The sequence below is a fragment of the Miniopterus natalensis genome, chromosome 12 (assembly GCF_054644295.1).
Source record: "Miniopterus natalensis isolate mMinNat1 chromosome 12, mMinNat1.hap1, whole genome shotgun sequence".
NCBI classification, from domain to species: domain Eukaryota; kingdom Metazoa; phylum Chordata; class Mammalia; order Chiroptera; family Miniopteridae; genus Miniopterus; species Miniopterus natalensis.
Genome location: NC_142092.1, coordinates 43,433,804 through 43,452,977, shown reverse-complemented (window position 1 = coordinate 43,452,977; position 19,174 = coordinate 43,433,804). Strand labels below are relative to the sequence as shown.

At 44.1% G+C, this 19,174-nt stretch overlaps 1 protein-coding gene across 1 annotated transcript in view; it reads left to right on the top strand.

Annotated features, from left to right (window-relative positions):
* The first annotated feature begins 926 nt into the window (after positions 1-926).
* The window catches only part of RASEF (RAS and EF-hand domain containing), a 53,831-nt gene continuing 35,583 nt past the window's right edge, over positions 927-19,174 (top strand). The window contains exon 1 of the mRNA XM_016222792.2: positions 927-1,366. Within this exon, the coding sequence (XP_016078278.2) occupies positions 942-1,366 (425 nt within the window). The 5' untranslated portion in view covers positions 927-941. The remainder of the gene's footprint in view (positions 1,367-19,174) is intronic.

Sequence of the window (19,174 nt, the reverse complement as noted above, 5' to 3'; positions counted from 1 at the left end):
GTGGAGTGTGTGTTTTTAAAGCTGCCCCAGTCTCTTAAATATTGCTGCCTACCGAGGATTTAGGTTATTAATCTTCCCTCAGGCTGAGGAGACAAGGACTGAGAGAAATTATTTGGATGTGGGAATCTGGACGATCTGTGTGATTTCTATTGCATATTAACTAGCTGGACCTTCGCGGTGGACGGACATGCGGAGAGTCAGTAAAACCAGAAAATGGGGTCTTCTGGTCAATCTCGCACCTTGGTTTGTAAGGAAACATGTATATACAGAAGTTTACCAACTTTCCGGAATTAGAATAGAAAATACACCAATCTGAACCCCTACCTTCCTTTTCGCTTCTGTCTAGTCTGCTTCCCATGCTCATGTCGGCCACGTGTCTGTGCGGAGCTAAGTTCTTGGTTTAACCCCAACAAGAATCTATGCGGAAGGGCCTGACAACGCCACTGCTCCTGCCGCACCCCCAGTTCTGAAGGGTCCCTAACTCCAAGAGCCCGAAACCGACGCTCCTGCCAGGTCGCGGCTCTGGAAGCGCGGCCGGGCTCCGGGAGGCGTGGGAACCAGAGCGGCGCGCTCCTCCCCTGGGGCTGGGCGGAGCGGCCGCGCGGGGAAAGGGGCCGGGCGGTGCGGGAGGCCCGCGCTCAGTCTCGGGCGGGCGCTCCGGCGCTGTGGGCGCAGTCAGGGCGCGCGCACCGCTCCGGGGCAGGGAGGGGCCCGCAGAGTCCGCGCGGGGCCCGAGGGGGAGCGCGCCGCCCCCGCGCGCCCGCTCGCCTCGCCTCGCCTCGCCTGGCGCCGCCCGGACGTGCCCGCAGGTGGCCGAACCGGCCGGACGAGCCCCACTCGCCACGACTCCCGGCGGCAGCAGGTGCCCCGGGCTTCCCGCTGTGGCCGCAGTCGGCGCCGCAGGGCGGCTCCAAGTTCCCTCGGCCGCCCGGTCGGGCGGGATGGAGGCGGACGGCGAGCGGGAGGAGCTGGCCCGGTTGCGCGCGGTCTTCGCCGCCTGCGACGCGAACCGATCCGGGCGCCTGGAGCGCGAGGAGTTCAGCGCGCTGTGCGCGGAGCTGCGCGTGCGGCCGGCGGACGCCGAGGCCGTGTTCCGGCGGCTCGACGCCGACAGCGACGGCGCCATCACGTTCCAGGAGTTCGCGCGCGGCTTCCGCGGGGCCCGCCGCGGGGGGCGGCGCCGGGGCTGCGGGCTGCGGGAGCCCGCGCTCGCCGAGTCGGGGGCCGGGTCGGACCCCGCGGACAGCGAGGAGGACGACGGGGACGGGGACGCCGCGCCCGAGGCGCTGCCAGCCCCCCGGGGCGCCGGCCGCGCGTGGCAGGACTTCCAGGCTCGACTGGGGGACGAGGCCAAGTTCATCCCCAGGTGCGTGTCGGGGGCTGGAAGGCGGGAGGGGAAAGCGGTGTTTCCTGTGCAGACCCCCTGAGCCCCGCTCTTCTCCGGGAGTTGCTTTTCTCCATTCACCGATTCACTAGCTTTTCCAAGACCGAGATCCCCCAAGAGTTAAGGAAAGGGAATGCGTTCAGGCAGGGTTTAGGGGAGAAAGTTTCAGTTGCGCATTCCTGAGCCCTGCAGAAGGCTCCTCGTTCATTACAGGGCCACAGGGAAATGCTCGGCGTCCAGAGATTCTCTCAGGACGTGGATTTGGGAGAGCTGGCCCCTCAGTGCCACCTGGTTGTGGCATCTACTGGAGGACTTCCGGGAGCCCGAGCGGTGGTGACCCCGGGCCCTTTGCCAATTTGGTGTTCTCTATAGCAATTTTTGCATGTGTTGTTTTCCTACTAATAAGTAGAAAAAGAGACATTGTTGGGCATTTCTATTGCTGGACACATAGAGTCATGGATGCCTACTATGTACTAGGCATTTTACAGAGTTCATTTGTTTAAATTTCAGAATAACCTTGGGGGGGTAGACTTTCTTTTCTCTGATTGATGAAGAAACTTGTACCCAGAAATTTAGGCCTATAAAATATTAAGGGACTCGCATAGCTAGTAAAAAAGCAGCTATTTGATCCCAGATGTTGTGAATTGAAAAACTCTGTGTAAAACAGAATAAAATGATAAAAATCATACAATAAGTTCTCTACTCCTATGACTCCAACAGAAATAACGTAATAGAAAGTTACTAACTTAATTCTGAGCAGGAAAGGGGATGCAGGGAGGGAAAGCTACTTGTTTTTTTTTTATTTGAGATTGATTTGCGTTTGGCTTTGCCTGGTGTGATGGTATTTCTCAGGCAGCTGCTATCACTTCTTCCTCAGGCACTGTGACAAATAGGTGAATGCTGTAAAATGGTTTTGGGTTTTTTTGGACTTGGATGCTATTTTAAAAAATTTATCTTTATTGTTGAAAGTATTACAGATGTCCCCTTCCCTCCAACCCTCCATTGATCCCTTCCATCCAGCATCTGCCCCTTCCAGGCTTTCTCTACACCTGTGTCCGTGGGTTATACATATAAGTTCTTTGATTAAAATCTCTCCTCTCCCACTTCCCCACCCCAGCCTTCCCTCTGAAACTGTCAGTCTGTTCCATGCTTCTATGTCTCTGGATCTGTTTTGTTTATCAGTTTATTTTGTTCATTAGATTCCACATATGAGCAAGATCATGTGATTTGCTTTCTGCTTAGATTTTAGTTGAAACTTTATGGAGCTCTGGCTGTCATTATTAAGAAAATCTGTAAGGCATCATTTTGGTTGGCATTTCACGTATCTGAGACAGAAGACTCAGAAAAGGAAAGAGCCCTAGGAGGTGGCAGTGGCCTGGCTCACCCATTCAGAGAGTGGGCCTGAAGGGCAAGGAGTCCTCACTTCCGCCTCCTCCCAGGTTCTCTCTGCAGTTTGGGAAGTACAGTACAGGGCACCCTGGCCTGGAGACTGACTCATTGCAGTGTAAGAGGAATTGTGTAGAGAAAGTGGGTGTGATACCCATCTTTTCTAGTATTGACAAATGAGTTAAAATGCAATGACTCCACCAGGGAAGTAGAAAAATTTAAACATTGCTATAAACTCTGCTCTTTGAATCATATTTCATTCGTTACTTGGTTTGGGGTCCAGCTAGTTAAAAAAGTAACAATTTTAGGAATAAAGAAAGATGAGTTCACATCATATTATTTTTATGTCTATATGTACACACACATATGGACTGCTTTTCATGGTTGCCAGATCTCAGGAGCAGTTATTTGACACGTAACCATTAAATGATTAAAATAACCTTCCTAGGATCAGTGTACAAACCAGAATTTATTATTGGTGATATTATTATTATTACGACACCTTGTCAAACTCTTCAAAGGTTATGAAATTTAATGGCCACCTGTGTCACCTGGTAGACTTGTGTCCTAAGCCCCACCCCCTTCTAATGGGAGATTAGCAAGTACAATATTTGCCTTCCTGTACTTGTTTAAGTGGGAAAGAACTAAACAGAGCTGCTTCGTCTGATTGTTACCATGGCAGCCAAAACTGTTTTGGTAAATTGGATTGCTTCTATTCCACTTCCTCATACAGCTGATCTCCTTCCCTTCCTCCCATCCAAACGTGATAAAAATCTTTCGTTATTGATAATGCCGCTGCCATTATTTCAGCCAAATTAATTCTGCAAACATAATTGAGTACTTGTTTTGTGCCAGACACTATCTTAGGTACTGTCTTAGGTCACTGGAGACAAAGGGAAGGATGAGATGTAGTTCATGCCCTCAAGAAGTTCATAGTGTGGGTGAAAGAAACATTTTTCAGAAATTTCCTCAAAGCCCATTTAAAGGCAAGACAGTTATTTGCAGGAAACTTCATGTATTGTTGACATAGCCTGACAGATTGCTATAAGCAGGAACTTTCTTTGAAGTCTTGAGTTTTTATCTTTAAAAAATCATGTATTGGTTCATTTTACTGCATAATATAGGAGCTTGTTTTAATATAAAATATTTTCTTCCAAGGGCAAACTGTCTCTCTGGTGTGCCATTTCATCTGGTGGTTTTGTTTCCCTCCTGGCACTCTATCTTCCCCTTGGTGGCACCCTGACCCATGCCTATGGCTGGGTGGTGGATGATATTCATGTACAGTTTGAGGAGAACGGATATCAGATACAGGAATGTTTGGTTCTTGTAGAGGCAAAACGTGGTGGTGATTTCCATTTCAAAATTTATTCAAGCTCTTAGGTCGAAATATTAAGCAAATTTGGGTTAAACTCTCCAGTCATCAGTTACTGTGATATTAGAAAGAAAATAATGTTGCAATGTGAAAGGGTGAATTGGTCTCTGGGATGTGTGTCAACACATTCTTAAGTTCTTTTCTTCTTAGAAAACCGAGAGACTCCTCTTAAAGAATGGGGGTGATGGGGGGGGGGTGTTCCAACCAGTCACATAGCCTGTTAGCTTGAGCTGGGCATGTGCACATGGTGTACAGGGTCAGGATGGATTGTTACTACTTCCTAGTAAGCTGGAACTAGGTCAGCCAGCAGATGAAACCAGAGTGGGCAACTTGATGTGGTTATGTAAGAGAATTCTGGAAGGAAGATTGTTCCAGGCCAAGAAAAGTTCTTGAAGTGAGGAAAGAAGATCTGGGGAGAGACAGAGGGCAGACTTATAATAACTTAGCCTAGCCAATTTCTGGTGTCAGGGCATTATCTAGGTGAAAGGGAGATTTGTACCCAGTAGGTACTCAATAAATGGACTCAGTAAATATTTGCTGGATGAATCAAATAAGCCTGTGTCTTCAGTTCCTTGGTTCATGAGAAAGTTAGTTTATGCTGGATGCCTTTTCTCGATTCTCTCGATAGTTTTTCAAGTTCTCAGTGAGAGCTGGTCATGGTGTTCAGAGGTTGGCAAGTGGAGAAGGAAATTTTGTGTGTGTGTGTGTGTGTGTGTGTGTGTGTGTACTGAGCATTTGACCAGGGGCGGGGGATGGCAGGACTCATCTCTTCTCTGATCAGAGCTAAAGCTTTTCAGAGTTTTCTCATCTCCATGTGTAGCAGTTTTGAGTGTCATTTGTGAATTGATTCAGTTTAATAAATTAGCTTAGAACCCTACATTCTCAGACACAAAAACACAAGGGTCTAGTTGGCACTGGGACCACCATAATTTTGTGAATGGGCATAGGTTGTGCCACAATAGCCAGATCAGGGACAGACCCAGGGCAGGTGCCTGGAGTATAACAGGAGTTAGTGTGATTGGTGACCTGCCAGACAGCGTTAGGGTGGGATTTGGTCAGATACCAAAATTGATCCTGTGTGGTCCGCTGTGTCACATGGTTTGTGACCTTTCTACACACACACTATTGAGGGGGAATCTTTTATTTAATAATTTAGAAGCAAGAAATTTAATTGAGAAGAACCAAAACCACCCATGTGTGAACTGTGCGTGGATTGCCAAAACAGCTTACTTCAGTATGTTCCTATAATGGTGATTACTAAAATCGAGAGGAAAAATGAGCAGTTGAACACCAATCCCACTTAATGAGGACATTTTTAAGAACAAGAAGCTACTAGAGGCAGAGACAGTTTGAGTGCTGGTGAGGGTTTTTTTACATGTTCCCTTCTTGGGTTCCTCCTTAGTGCTTTTCAGTCTCGTGGTCTTCTTTGTGACAGTGTAATTGCTCCAGCAGCCCACTCACTTACATGCTGTGGTGCTGGAAAGATAGGAAAGGTAGAGAAGAGATGGAGGCAGAGAAAGAGATAAACACAGGAGGCAAAAGACAGGGATCAATAGATGGAGAGACACTGATTGGAGAGTGCCTCAGTTTCCCCTCTTACCACTCAATGAGTTTATGGCCCTGAGGCAACTTGACATGGGAGAGACAAATCAGCTCTTCTCTGTTTAATCTCAGCTCTTGTGTATTTTTAAAATGTGAGTATCTGAGTGCTTTAAACTGTGTTTGTAGTATTTGAAGAGAAATATATATTTTTTACTCATATGGCGAGTAGTATCGTGTTCAAAAGATTTGTTCCAGCCTTGAGGCAGGATGGTGGGTTGGATGCCAGTCCTAGAAGAGGTTTAAGGGTGCTTTCAACTATGTGTGATATGTACCTTTGGTCTTGGCTTTGAGGTCTATAGTGCACTAGCCACAGGCTTTTCAGAGATTACAAGATTCCGTGCTTTTTCTGGATTCAGAATTGGGGTGCCTATCTTATCTATCTTATCTGTCTATCTATCTATCTGTCTATCTATCTATCTGTCTGTCTGTCTGTCTATCTATCTATCTATCTATCTATCTATCTATCTATCTATCTATCTATCTATCTATCTGCCTGCCTGCCTGCCTGCCTGCCTGCCTGCCTGCCTGCCTGCCTATCATCTATCTATCATCTATCTATCATCATCTGTCATCTATCTATCTGTCTGTCTATCTATAGCTGTCATCTATCTGTCTTCTCACTGTTGCCAGTCTGTTGTTTTTTCTTTTTAACGTATCGTCTATCACAATCACGTGTGGCATCACCCTGCTGCTGGGGCTGAGGGGGAGAAACCTGTCTGTGAAGGAAGCCACAGCTTTGCCTTGAACATTCGGAGCCTTGCAGAAGCCTGTGCATGACTAGGTTTTCATGGTTCCACTCACTGGTGATCCCTTCTGGTTCTGATATTTGAATTTCATCTCAAGGTAGTAATTTCTTTTTGGCCTCCTGGATCCAGATAGGTATTCTGGCTTCCACAGTCTTAGAGGACTGTCACCTTTGGTCATACAGGCAGTGGCCAGCTCTGACCCTCAGATCTTGCTGATTGCACAGAGCTTTTCTCTCAGGTGTTGGTGAGAGATTATTCTTCCCTGATGGGTGGGAAAAAAGAAAAAGGAGTAAAATGGGATGTCATTGGAAGACCACACTCCAAGAACCAGACTCTTCTCTAGTTTGTGTTTTAACATGAAAAGTGGATGGTGAAATATGCAGATGTTAAGTAGAAATTTCCAATTTTGCATACTCTATGAAGGTCAAAGCACAGAGGTGAGCAAGATACTGTGTCCAGTTTGCAACCTCTGTTTCCTACCTGTGAATGGTAAAGTCATGTGTCAGGTGTAGGCTTGCTTTGAAGGTCCGTGCTGATGGTAGAGTGTAGCCCCATGGCATTCTAACTCAGAACTTTGACTGTGACCCTTCTTCCCCTTTCAAGTTTGTGGGATGGCATTTTGACCCAAAGATAGTCTGTTTTTACTCTCTTTGTTGCTCTTGGATGTTATCGTACTTTTAGAGTTACTTCGTTCGGGCTCAACAGATGTCATTGTACAATATTTTCTATCTCCAGGTTATGCTGCCCTGATGGGTGAGTCTTTGGGGAGGAGGGCTGAGCTCTGAATGCACTGGAATGTCCAGAACACCTTTTACCCTCATGTCTGTCCCCTCCCTCCCTCCCTCCCTCCCTCCCTCCCTCCCTCTTTCTTTCTAAAATATATCTTTATTGATTTCAGAGAGAGGAAGGGAGAAGGAGAGAGAGAGAAACGTCAATGATGAGAGAGTCATTGAGAGGCTACCTCCTGCACACCCTCTACTGGGGATCGAGCCTGCAACCCGGGTATGTCCCCTGACCGGGAATCGAACCATGATCTCCTGGATCATAGGTTGTTGCTCACCCGTTGAGCCATGCCCGGCCGGGCTACCCTCAGGTCTTTCTTTCTCTTCCTCTTGAAGCTGGAACAGTTTTGAAGACATGTCGCAGTTTTTAAGCATGTCACAATTTTTAAGACATGTAAAAAATCAATTGGAATGGAATGATTTCTGACTAAAACTAAGGGAATTTAGTTATGAGAGGTCATATTTTCTGGTACCACAGAGATATTTTCTTTCACTGTTGGAATACTTTGTCCTTTGGGCAAAAACATTGTTTTAGAATGAAAAGATGGTCAATATCAAGAATCATCAGGAAATGCAAATCAAACTGCAGTGAAATACTACCCCACACCTGTTAGGGTGGCTGCTATCAAAAAACCAGAAAGCGAACAGTGGTAGTGAGGATGTGGAGAAAAGGGAGCCTTCGTGCAGCTGCTGGTGGGAATGCCGATTGCCCTGGCTGGTGTGGCTCAGTTGACTGGAGCATTGTCCCTGTCCTGTACCCTGAAAGGCCATGGATTCAGTTCCCATTTGGGGCACATGCCCGACCCTCCCTCCCTCCCTCCCTCCCTCCCTCCCTCCCTCCCTCTCTCCCTCTCCTCCCTCCCTCTCTCTCCTCCCTCCTTTCTCTCTCTCTCAAATTAATAAATATATCTTCAGGTGAGGATTAAAAAAACAAACTTAAAAAAATTAAAAATAGAACCACTATAGGATACTGCAATCCCACTTCTGGGTATACATCCAAGCGAAGTGAAATCAGGGTCTTGCAGAGATCTCTGCACTCCCATGATCAGTGCTGCATTATTCACAGTAGCCAAGAGGTGGAAACAACCTCAGTGTCAGACAGACAATCTGCTGGCAGAATTCTCTCTTCTTTAGGGGAGTCAGTCTTCACTTAAAGGTCTTTGACTTATTGAATGAGGACAATCGGCTTTACTCAGCCTCTACTGCGTTAAATGTTAATCTCATGCACAAAATACCTTCACAGGAGCCTCCAGATATGCAAGATCAAATGTTTGAGTACTGTACCCTAGCCAAGTTGAACATAAAATGAACCATCACAGCCACTAAGGAACGTTTTCAGATATTCTCAGTTTTTGAGATTTCCTATGTTAGGGGAATCAGTTTTGAAAAGATCAGAGAGCGTTTCTTAATGTCTTCAGCTTATAAAATATGTACCAGAAAGCTTTCAAATATTTATTTGAATCTGAAAAAAATCCCTGTACATATGTTATATTCCTCCTGTCACCCTTCCAAATGCCTAAACAGTTCAAAACAACGAACTGAATTTCTGGGGCAGCTTTAGAGTTATTAACATTTTTCTATCTGCCAAGAAAAGCTTTGCCTTACATGCGTTTATGGCTCTGAGATGCTCCCCGGGAGAAGAGGGCTTATTATTCACACTTGTCTCTACCCTTCCATTCTCACCCTTCAGGCTCATTCTTCATCAGAATATCTGTAACTCCAAACTGAGCGCCTCACAGAAGAGACATCTATCTTGGAGCTAAGCAGCCTTAGCCATCTGGCAAGGCAACCCAGCCTTTACATGGGTGCACTTTCCCAGGCAAACTAAGTGCCTGCTTGCTCACTTCCTTTGCTCCTTCCCTCCCTTTTCCCTTCTCTCTCCCTCCCTCCCTCTGCAAATACTATGAGAAAGGCATTCAGCTAAGAAGTCCAAAGGCTGAAGTTTTAATAAGAAACGGTAGGAAATTCCTTTCAGTAGGAACAAGTTCTTATTCTGCTGTCCCCGACTCCTAGTTTTTGTCCCTGAGTTGGTCGTTGCTAACAGGGATGCAATTTGAGAGGCACAGGGAAGCCCAGATACTGGTCCTAAAGCTCAGCCATCAGGAAGCCCCTAGTTCCAGGCTCATATGCCCAGGACAAGGCATAATTCAGTTCCCAGGAGCTCAGCAGACACTGGTTTTAAATCTTTTTCTTGGGCTTTGCTACACAAGGGCCTCAGACCAGCAGCATTGGCTGTACCTGAGAGCCTTTCTAGAACTGAATAAATTATGATAGTTGTAGATCTGTCACCTCCATTGCTATAGAGTATTCTACTGCAAAATACCCTGATTTATCTATTTTACCTTTAATAAGGGTTTGGGTAATTTCTACTTTGTGCTGTTACATGCAGTGCTGCAGTGAGCAGTCTTGTCATGTGTCTTTTGGTAAACATATGGACACATAGAATGCATTTCTTTTAATGACTTTGCATGGTAATTTAAGCTTTCCTTGCTAATTCAGGGTCATCATTATGAAGTCTAGTTTCATCCTGGCCAGTAGTGTGGTGGTATTCCTAGGATTTGTGGAGATCGTAGTTCAGCTTGACTTTTGAGTCCCTCTGTGCATTTCCTCTTCTTGCTGTGAGACTGTCAGGTTACAATTCACTGTTGTCAGTACTTCCTTCCTTTCTGGGTACTTGTTTGCCAAAGATTCAGAAACTAAGTGATCAGACAGACATATTAGAGATGTGTTTTAAAACCCCAGTTTGGATGCAGGTTATTTCTGAACCAAGCAAGGGTGTCTGAGAGGCTGTTCTTCATTCTTTCCTGACTCTCAACCTTCTTTTGGATTCTTCACAGTGCCAAGATACCTGAGTTTCAGATAGCTGGAGTGCCATTTCATTATTTTGAAATTATTACTGTTTTTTTTTTTCACTTTTATTTCTTTTCCACTTGTATTCATATTTTATTTTATTTTTTATTTATTTATTTTTATTATTATTATTTTTTAATCCTCACCTGAGGATATCTTTTTCATTGCTTTTCAGAGTGGGGGGGGAGAGAGAGAGAGAGGAGAAACACCGATGTGCAAGAGACACATCAATTGGCTGCCTCCTGCACACACTCTGATCAGGGCTGGGGATCGAGCCTGCATCCGAGGTACATGCGCTTGGTCAGAATCGAACATGGGACCCTTCAGTCCGCAGGCCGATGCTCTAGCCACTGAGCCAAACCGGCCAGGGCTGTATTCATATTTTAACTCCTTTTCTCATTTTGCTCATATCGAAAGTTCCCTGAAGTAGACATTGTAGTTCTAAATTATCTTTTTAAAAATAATTCCATTAAGAAAGATGAGCACAAAACATGGATTTATATTACATACATATAAGAAGTAGGCATCGAACCAAGAGTGGCTGTGGGCTTATGCTGAGATAAACCCGTGGGAATCTGGCAAGATACGGACTTGCACCTGTGTCTTGGGCCCCCAGTTTGTCATTGAAATTATTTTTAGTGCTCTTTTATTGAGTCAGGGAAATGCTACAAAAACGATACTACTGCCTTGTGGATTCTCTTGTCCACTCAAGTGAATTATTGTAATAACTTTATTACAGCTTCTTTAGTACTTACATTTAAAGCAATCATTCAACATATATTTCCATTTTGTTGAGTAGCTTTTAGGCCAGTTGTACTGCCCAGAGGGGATGTTACCCATGCAGGTGAGAGAGGAGGGCAACTTATACCACAGGGAACCAGGGAAGAGTAAAGGTTTGGGATGAAAACATAAACTGAGATAAATGTAAATACACAGTTCACTTATCTGATGAACCAGAGAGTTAAGATGATGGTTCAGTTAAGAGAAGACCAGGTTTTTCTTTTTGTGGCTCTCCTGAGGCGTTGGATTCAGTTTCTTTCAGGAGATAATGTTTGCAAATCTGACAATTATTTGCTCTTTTAGTGGGCTGGGGCTCTGGGAGCTCAAAGGGGCTAGTTTTCAGGACAGCTGATCCTGGTATAATGTGAAAAAGTCAGATTTTAATAGGATTTTGGCTACTTTCTTTTTTTAATCACATTCCAGAAAATCACCCTTCGGTTCTTCAGAAAACGAAATGAAAAAGTAATTAAATTTACTGCAGGTTGCTGGGAAAGCAATGAAGTGGACAGGTGATGAGCAGTGGAGTGTATCTGGGGAAGCTTCTACCTTGTGGAAAATACGCCCCAGGCACCATTGAATGAGACCCAGAGCCCCTCTAAGGGTCTTAACTGTTGAAATGAGGAATTAAAGATGTTAGGAACATTTTATTTTAAAGGAGAAATGTGTTCAGGAAAATTTATAAGAAAATCTCTACAACTAATTTTTCTTTAGTTTGATATTTTCGGTCCATCTCTTTGCATAAAACAGATGCTAGGAAGCATTGTTGATTTATCTTTGGTGGTTAGGTAGCAAAGTAGGTGGGTAGAAATCAATGATTCTTAAAATTAAAAGTAGACTTGAAAAATTCTTTCTAGGACATGTCTTTTGTGCAGTAACTAAACAAACACTGCCATATATACAAACAGTCTTAATTTAAGATAGTTCAAAGATGTTGTCATTGGAAAAAAATTTTCATTTCAGCACACCATCTTCCAGAGCAACTCTTATAACCTCTGAAAGAGGCTTTTAGGAAGGCCAGAGCAGGTTGTGCATAATCTCCAACAAATATTCTTGCCAGTATCACCTATACTCTGGCATAAGGCTGATATTTAACCGTTGAAGTAAATGGAACTATAGCTTTGGCACCAAACAGGCATCCTTCCATAATATAAATAGTAATTTGGAGTTAAATGCCAGTCATTCAATAATTCATAGTGAGTGTTCAACATATATAAAATATGAATTTAAGAAATACACATTGCTGAGTGAACAAGTAGAATGCACTTATATCCCTAATATACTAGTTTTAGGAGAGAAAATGTGCTCTTTACTGGTAGTCACCATTCTGTAGAATATTAAGTTGTTTGGAGATTTTAGAAAGGCAAGCAATTCCTTTTCTTTAATAGAAGCTGGTGGTGAGTTATCTGTGTGATGGAGCATTTTAAGTCTGTATCGATTTATAAAATCATGTGATTTAATTTGTGCTTTTGGAACTCACATATATATTATAATATTTATAAACTTAAATATACATATTCTTTTGTTAAAAAATGCATCTTTGTTTACTATTGAAGAAATATATTCAGGATTCACAGCACTGGTTTAGCCACTCAGCATCCTCAACCCACAAAGACAGAAACCTGAGTTGAAAGGGAACAGAGGGGCCTCTGCATGTCAGAAATACTAGTTACAAGTCCCAGCAGTTTCTCAAGTTGAAAATTTTGGCTCCTTGCAGCTTTGTATGTGTAGGTTATATAGTAAATATTGGGCACCCCCTCTGTTGGAAACAATATGAAAGAAAAGGGAAAAGTAAGCGAAGGAGAAGGCAACGGGCAGGGGAAGAGCGGTGTGCGCGCCTGCCTGTGGAGCTCAGGTGCGCCGCACGTCCTTTCTGGAACCTCCTCCTTCCTCGTTGTGTTCCGAGGGGATTGCTGCTGGTTAGCCTTGCAATCAGACTTCCCGTAGTTCATCTCCTCCCTGGCCCTGTGCTCGCAAGGCTCAGCTGCTGCCTCCTCACTACTGTCTTCTTTCCCCTCTCAGAGTCAGTCCTTAGCCTGCCTCAGATGCTGCACAAAACTCTGCCTTCTTCACTTCGCTTCCCATCGAGTCCCCCCTTCCTAGGCGCTTTCATTAATACAGGATCTGGTAAGGGTCCGATCTCTGCGTGTTGGAGGGGATATGGAGGCTGCTAGGGTACCTGGGAAGGGAAACATCTACCGAAAACTCAGCAGGCAGAGCTTCAGATAAAGTGTGACATGGGATCTGAAGGGGAGGGATTTCTTGTGGTTGGAGTAGTCATGGCAGGCTTCATGGAGGAGGAAGTTATTGGGAGAGCTTTGAATGATGTGCAGGGTTTGATTTCTAGATAGGAAATACAAAAGGTTTTATTTTTGATCAGAGATTAATATTAAAATATACTTTGACTAGGGAGAGGTAGAACTGCCTCCCAACCTTTTTCAGCCTCAAAAGTTGAAAATGATAGTTATAGGATGGGATGATGTGCAGTGGAACAAGATAACATGTTTGATCCGGACATCATCTCCTCTGTTGAAATTTTATGAATTGTTTGTCAAACACAGTACAAAATATTTGAGGACAGTGAGCCCCTTAGAGTGCCCAGAAGATGAGAAGTATGGAGGAAATGAGCTAGGAAAATAGATTGACCATAGAATTGATTCTCCAGACCAGAATTTTCTTGTGAATAAATTAGAATAAATTTATCTACTTGTATTGAAATATTATTTTATTGCCCAACAAATTGCTTTTATTATATATGTAGTCCTATAAAATGCAGTTGATCCTTGAGCAATGAGGGGGTCTAAAGGGTTTATTTTATTGAAAAGCATAAAATCATTAACATCAAATAACTAGTTATACACTTTAAACCATCCTAAAAATGGTTAAATCACAGGAGGAAGAGCACTCCAGTTTACTCTCTGGTCCGCCCAACTTCCGTTTCTGTACCTATTTCATGTACATTGTGCCTAGAGTTTCCTAATTTCCCATTGATTGGGCCACGCAGCTACCTAGCAGCACTGAGAATCTTAGCCATACAACTGCTGGTTCACCAGGTGGCCAGCCAGCAGCTGCCTCCAGTCTTTCTCCTTCACTATGAGACCTGAAGGAGTTACCTGTCTCCCGCTTCTCTTGTCCCAGCTTAATTTGTTTTATCAGTGACTATTCTGTTTCCTGCTCCTGAAAGGCAAGACTTAGCTACATTATGTCTGGAAAGGGCCAGGAAAGGGAAGATGGGCTTATCACTGATTGTCTTCAGATTGAGGCACAAATTAGTGAGAAGTCTTTTCACTGCATGATGTCCACACACTACCAGGTAAAAGCTGGAGGTAAAAAGTGCAGGTCCACCTGCTCACCCTGGCTTATTTTAATGTGACTGTTACTAACTTTAATGCATCATTAGTACACAGTTTAGTAAGTTACTGTTAATGTCACTTTTTGATTGGAAAAGAAAATTGTGGGTGAATGTTAAAGCAGACAGGATACAGAACAATACACATAAGTGGTGATTGTTCCCAGTAAACCTTAGAAGGTTACAGATGTCATCTAAAAGGAAATTTTGCATAGAAACTGATATGGAACTCTGTATATTCTGCCCAAGCCTTATCTTTCTTGACAAGTAGAAAGAAATTTTCAGTGAAAAATAACTAATACTCCTACTTGCACTAACCTTACTGGAGTATACCTACATTTAGCTTGACTCAAAGTAAGTTGATAGAAGAGAAATGTTGAGAGAGTGAATGTGCATTATGAGATAAGTACTCTTAAGTAAAGAGGTGCACATTCTCACATGTACATGTACACATGTATAGCATTGATAATGCAATACCTACATATGGAAAAATTTGATATGGACCTAGGGATGGGATGTGAATGAGGTGTGTTTCCTGGGTATAGAAGAGTTAGGCCTGCCTTACCCCACCCTCATTCCTGTGCTCAAGGTCTATGTTAATAGACAGGGATCACAGTAAGGCCCATTCGGCCCTCGGCCTCTTTGTGTGAATACAGGTTTATTGACACACTGCCAAGTTCATTTGTTTGTTTCATGCATGGCTGTTTTCATGCCACAATGGCGGAGCTGACTAGTTGCAACAGATAGTACTAATACGTTCTATCTGGTGCTTTACAGAAAAGGCTCACTGACCCCTGGACTAAAACTTTGCAGACTGACCTCAGGCATGATCCAATTCTCATTTTTCAGGTTCCCCTGCACTGGCACACATAAGACAACTTGTCTGTCCATGGTGCTTCCACACCACACCACTGGCTTCCTTCTAGATCTTTCCCAAGGTACAACACTGAAACTGACAGGAGATAACCACCCGCTTTGTTCTAACTCATTTGGGTAACAATGGGTGACGTTTATCAATGACCCTTAATGTTCCACATACAGTTTACTGTTGTATGCGCTTCCGTAGGATTAATCCTCACAGCATTGTGTGCAGGTTCCAGTACTACACTCACATGACTGAGGAAACAAGCACAGGGGGGTAAGGATTTTTCCTGGGTCTCAGAGCCAGGATGTGGTGAGGAAGCACTTGAACTTAGCCAGGCTGTTACCCTGTGTACTAGTCATTCACAATTTAAGAAGCCCTCAGCTGTTTTGAGTGTGCCTTTGCTAAGCCTTCAGCACAATGCACCTTGCTGTTTCTATCTTCCTCCCTCCACTGGCAAACTCCCAGTGCCTAAATGTCAGTGATTTTATTTTATTTTTTTATGTTTTGGCAAAATATATATTTTTTGGTCAAAAAATTATAGATGTTCCTTTTTCTCAGCTTTGACCCATTCCACCCCGCCCCTCCCCCCCCCCAGTCCCTCTCCACACCATTGTCTGTGTCCTTGGGTTATGCATATATGCATATAAGTTCTTTGGTTAATCTCTCCCCCCCTCCACCCACCCGCCCCCCTCCTTCCCTTTGAGATTCATCAGTCTGATCCATGCTTCCATGTCATTGAATCATTTCTGTCCATGAGTTTATTAAGTTCTTTATATTTTACATTTAAGTGAGATCATGTGATGTGGTTTTAAATAGGAAGCATTGGTCATTTGAAATGCTTCTAGAATTTGAATAAACCTAGTTAACATACCCATTTTCCAGGGAGTTTTCATTGTAAAACTCTTTGGGGAATATTACCCAAATAAGTACTTAGTAAAATATATTTCAAGGTGACATGAATCTGTTAGGAGTTTTATCTGCAGGAGGTGTCTTTGGGCAGAGGGCCCTGGGTGAGGCACTAGTGATTGAATACCTGGACTAGATCATCCTCTGATGGAGTAGCAGCAAAACAGCCCAAGAAAGTCCAGGGCATTGGGCTGGCATGTCGTTCCCACTCTGTGGGATGGCAGGACCAAGTTCAGGAGACCATTGTTTGTTTTCTCTACAAGGGAGAGCCAGATACCATTTTGTAACTGAGTTAATTAAGAGGAGACCTATTGTGAGAACACAGACTAGAGTCATATCTAGTTGCATGCAGCTGGCTGCAGGTGATTAATGGGTAGAGGCCCATCCTGTCTGGAAAGAAGGACTTGAACTTCAGAAATAGAACTGATGTCGCCCTGGTCTAGCAGATTAGGCTGTTGGAATTTATTTTCAAGTTAGTTGGATTTTATTCTGGAAGGATGTGTAATAAAAGTACATTTTGAAAATAGTAAATTTTACTTCTATGGGGGAAAAGTTCTGTTCACCTTCCCTATGCTGTTAGAGCATGTTGTACATAGTCTTCATGGTGAGCCTTGTGAGGGAAGGAACACTGCCTGTTTCTTAGCATTTTCTATCCAGGATCTCACGTGGTGCCCCTTGGATGGCATGGGTGTTTAATTTCCCATGCTCAGATGTTAGGGTTAGTGCCAGTTTTCTTGTGGCAGCCCCCAGTGTAGATGATGTAGGCATTGGCACTTGATACTGTTTGCTTTTACTCACAGAAAACCCTTCTGGGCTTTCGAGCTATAAAACTTAAGTTTGAATAAATAGTTAGCCCCCTATTTTAATGCTTAAAGCAGCAAGACTTTGAATCTAAGGGACAATTTTCCTAGCACCCTTCCTGGGTCACTGTGCTCCTTAGAATGGAGTGATGTTGCCTGCATTTGACTATTTCGCAGAGCAATCCTGACATTCTAAGTACCAGCCTCACTACATGACAAAAGCATAAACACACACACACACACACACACACACACACATGATCTAAGTAACTTTTTAAATTTTTTACACTGCTTAAATGTACCTGTTTTTCTCATAAGTTCATGCACTGTCTCTTTCGGCTTCAGTAGGACTATTTGCAATTTAAAATGCTTATTTCCCAGGGTTCATATAAAAATTTTAAGTTGTGACTTTTTCATCAGCAGTTTATTAAGCAAGAAGATGAATAGGCTCAGATTTTAAACATCTAAATGGGGTTGGTAATTCAGGTTGCATTTTTCTTCGAATGCCTTTCACTCGATCCCTTTTCTTTAGACGTACATTAGATTATTTTTAGTGTTATTGGCTCTCTGCACAGAAGTTAATACTGATTTTTTGTCTTGGCTGACTAAGGCATATGACTTGACCCTTGCTCTTCACCTGGGATTTGTCAAGTACTCCTGTGAACGGGTCTACATGGTATTTGTGAATCCAAGTGTTATTGCATTAGATGAGGCACTGAACTGAAATTAAAAGCGCTTTGAGCCTTACGCCACCGGGCACTGGTCTCAGAACTCACATGTGCCACGCTGGGACAGTCCCAGGAGAGAGCAAGCTGTGTGTGCAGCGTTGTGCAGTCTCTGCTTGTTTAACCTGTGACGTCAGGAGCTGGGACCCAGGGCGAGGCTGGTGACTACACTCTCAAGAGTGGAACAAAAGATTGTCTTGGCACCAAATCTGCAAGTGTTTAGCTTCCTGTACAGGGCACAGCATTTAAATCCTACCTTGAGGGACCAGGGATGACCTTTTGCTATGATCAAGTGTTTTTTTGTTTTTGTTTTGTCTTTTTTCCCATCAGGTGTGAAAATGGCCAAGTGACTTGTGTTGCATAATCCAGCTGGTTCTCTCGTTTCACAGATGCGGAGGGGATGAAGCACACAGGCGGGTGTTGGGGGGTGGTGGGGTGTGACTCATTGTCTGCACTAGTGCTTTTGCCAAATAGCTTTAGGTGGGCCAGGCTTTGCAAGGTACCTCATTATAATCTTAGTTGTGCCTTTACTCTAGAGAAGTCCCTTTGCAATGTGGACAGTTTTTGCGGCCATAGTACATATCCTCCAAAGTAATTAAAAAAGAAAATCTTGGTACAACAAATTTTCTTAAATGGAGCCATCGACTTCTGAAAACCAGTTCAGCACTTACTTTTGGCCTGGAGAGCTAGTTCCTCCCTGGAGGGCTCGCCTCTAGAGTTGGGTGCTTCTAGTTGGAATTCTTGGCTCTGCTACCTGATGATACTTACCTCTCTCTGCCTCAGTTTCCTCTGCGGTAAATAGGAAGCTAGTGATAATTTCTTCATGGGGTTGTCATGAGGATTAATAAACAGTAAGTGTAAATGCTGGAATCAGTGCCCGACTGCCCTTGTCAGGTGCTAGGTGAATGTCAGTGTGAGCGTGAGTGCTCAGAATAGTCTTTTGTTCCCTGGAAAGAGAGCGGGTGGTGGTGAGAAAGACTTACCGTGGTCAGAGGAGTTTTATTACATTGTTCATAGGGTGCTATCAAGGAAGTAATTTAATCTGGAAGAGCATGATAAAAAAACAAATTAGGAAACTATGATGCCAACTTTCTAAGCTCAAGGTGACCGTAACAGAACTTCCAAGTCTTAGTGGCTTTATAAAGTACAGACTTATGATTTTCTTATGTGTCAGGCTGCCCTCCCGAGCAGTTCCCATCAATGTGGGAATTTGGAGACCCAGCACATGCCGTCCCTGGCTGCGCCGTATCAGATGGAGTTCTTCACTCCAGCTGTGAGGATGAGGGAGAGAGGGGGAGGCAGAGAAGAAGAGGGGAGAGAGAGAAGGAAAAGGGGGGGAGAGAGGGAGATGGAAGGAGGTAGAAGGAGGGGGGAAAGAAGGAGAGGGGGCGGGGGGGGGAGAGAGAGAGAGAGAGAGAGAGAATGAATGAGATTGAAGGTGAGCCAGGGATCTTACAGAGGATTGTAAGGGCCAAGCATGGAAGTGACAACACACCATTTCTGCTTCCATTCCATTGGCCAGAGCTAGTCAACGGCTGCAACCTACCTGTGGGGGGTTCTGGGAAGTCAGTTCTCCCCATGTGCCCTGTGATAACAAGCAGGATAGAGGAGTATCCAGTCATCTCCGGCA